This window comes from Equus przewalskii, chromosome 11, assembly GCF_037783145.1.
Source record: "Equus przewalskii isolate Varuska chromosome 11, EquPr2, whole genome shotgun sequence".
Taxonomy (NCBI): domain Eukaryota; kingdom Metazoa; phylum Chordata; class Mammalia; order Perissodactyla; family Equidae; genus Equus; species Equus przewalskii.
Window position 1 is genome coordinate 19,409,819 of NC_091841.1, and position 1,429 is coordinate 19,411,247.

Genomic DNA, 1,429 nt, shown 5'->3' on the forward strand with positions numbered 1-1,429 from the left:
GTGGCTAATGTAGGTGGCTTTGTCCAAAAGCTGAGCAGTGGTGAATGCTCAGGGGCAGCAGCGCCAGCCATAGCAATGGAAAATGCCCACAGGTGATGCCCCCTATGGTGGCAGCCTGTACAGACCATTGTTGTGGCAGGCTCTTAGCTGTGGCTTGCCTCTCTTGGTTCCTGTCCTGGCTGGTTCTCTAGTCTTGTATTTTATTGGCTGCCAGACACCTTTCTAACAAATTCTTTTTCTGCTCAGGTTAAGAACCCTAATTTGAACAGCAGCCTTGACATCTTTATTCCTTAGGCTGTAGACCAGGGGGTTCAGCATGGGAATCACAATGGTGTAGAACACAGACAAGATCTTGTTATAGGCTGAAGCACTTTCAGGGTTGGGTTGGAAATATACAAGGAACACAGACCCATAGAAGAGGGAGAGGGCAGTGAGGTGGGAGGCACAGGTGGAGAAGGCCTTGCGCTGGGCCTCCAAGGACCTCATCTTATAGATTGTGACCAGGATGTAGGCATAAGAGACCAAGATCACTGAGATTGTGGGGACAGTGACCAAGGCAGAAAAGAAGAGCAGGATGATATTGGCCACCGTGGTGTCTGAGCAGGCCAGTTGGAGCACGGGGGGGATGTCACAGAAGTAGTGATCAATGACATTGGGACCACAATAGGGCAAGATGAAGGCATTCCCTGTCTGCAGAGCTGAAATAAACACCCCCATAGCATAGGTGACAACCACTAGCTGGACACACAAGCGCTTGGACATGATGGTGTGGTAGAGGAGAGGGTGGCAGATGGCCACAAATCGGTCATATGCCATGATGGCCAGGAGCAGACACTCCCCTGTGCCGTGGAGGATCATGAGGGCCATCTGGGCCACACAGCCTGCAAAGGAGATGGACTGGTCAGTGGTGAGGAAGCTGATCAGCAACCTGGGAGTAAACACAGAGGAATTACAGATGTCAAGGAAGGAAAGCACACTCAGGAGGAAGTACATGGGGGTGTGCAGTGTGGAGCTGGCACGGATCACGTCTATCATGCCTAGGTTGCCCACCAGAGTCATGGAGTAGATCAGCAAGAAGATGGCAAAGAGGAGTTGTTTTTCGTCTGCCTGGTCTGTGAGGCCCAGCAGGATGAATCTCGTCACTGTGGTGTGATTCTGCCCCAATTCCATCTCACTGGTGTGTTTCCCACATGACAGTGAACAAGAGGAGGAGAAACAAGAACGTTAACATTCTCATCAAAGAGCTAGCCTTTCTCATCTTCTAAAGCTGAAAACCTGCATCTGTCTCTGAGTGGCAGACTGCTCTCCAAATCCCACATCAATCCCATCATGTCACACTCACGCTAAAGTGTTAAAGTTTACCCCTGTCTCCCCAAGATAATGTCTAAGTTCTTTAGCCCGCCAGATGTCCTCTATGAAACACCTCCAG

At 50.4% G+C, this 1,429-nt stretch overlaps 1 protein-coding gene across 1 annotated transcript; it reads right to left on the reverse strand.

Moving 5' to 3' along the window:
* Positions 1-222: 222 nt before the first annotated feature.
* Positions 223-1,170, reverse strand: LOC103558218 (olfactory receptor 5P55-like). The gene has a single exon (XM_070566047.1). It carries the CDS (start codon positions 1,168-1,170, stop codon positions 223-225), a length of 948 nt encoding a protein of 315 aa, XP_070422148.1.
* Between the last annotated feature and the right edge of the window lie 259 nt (positions 1,171-1,429).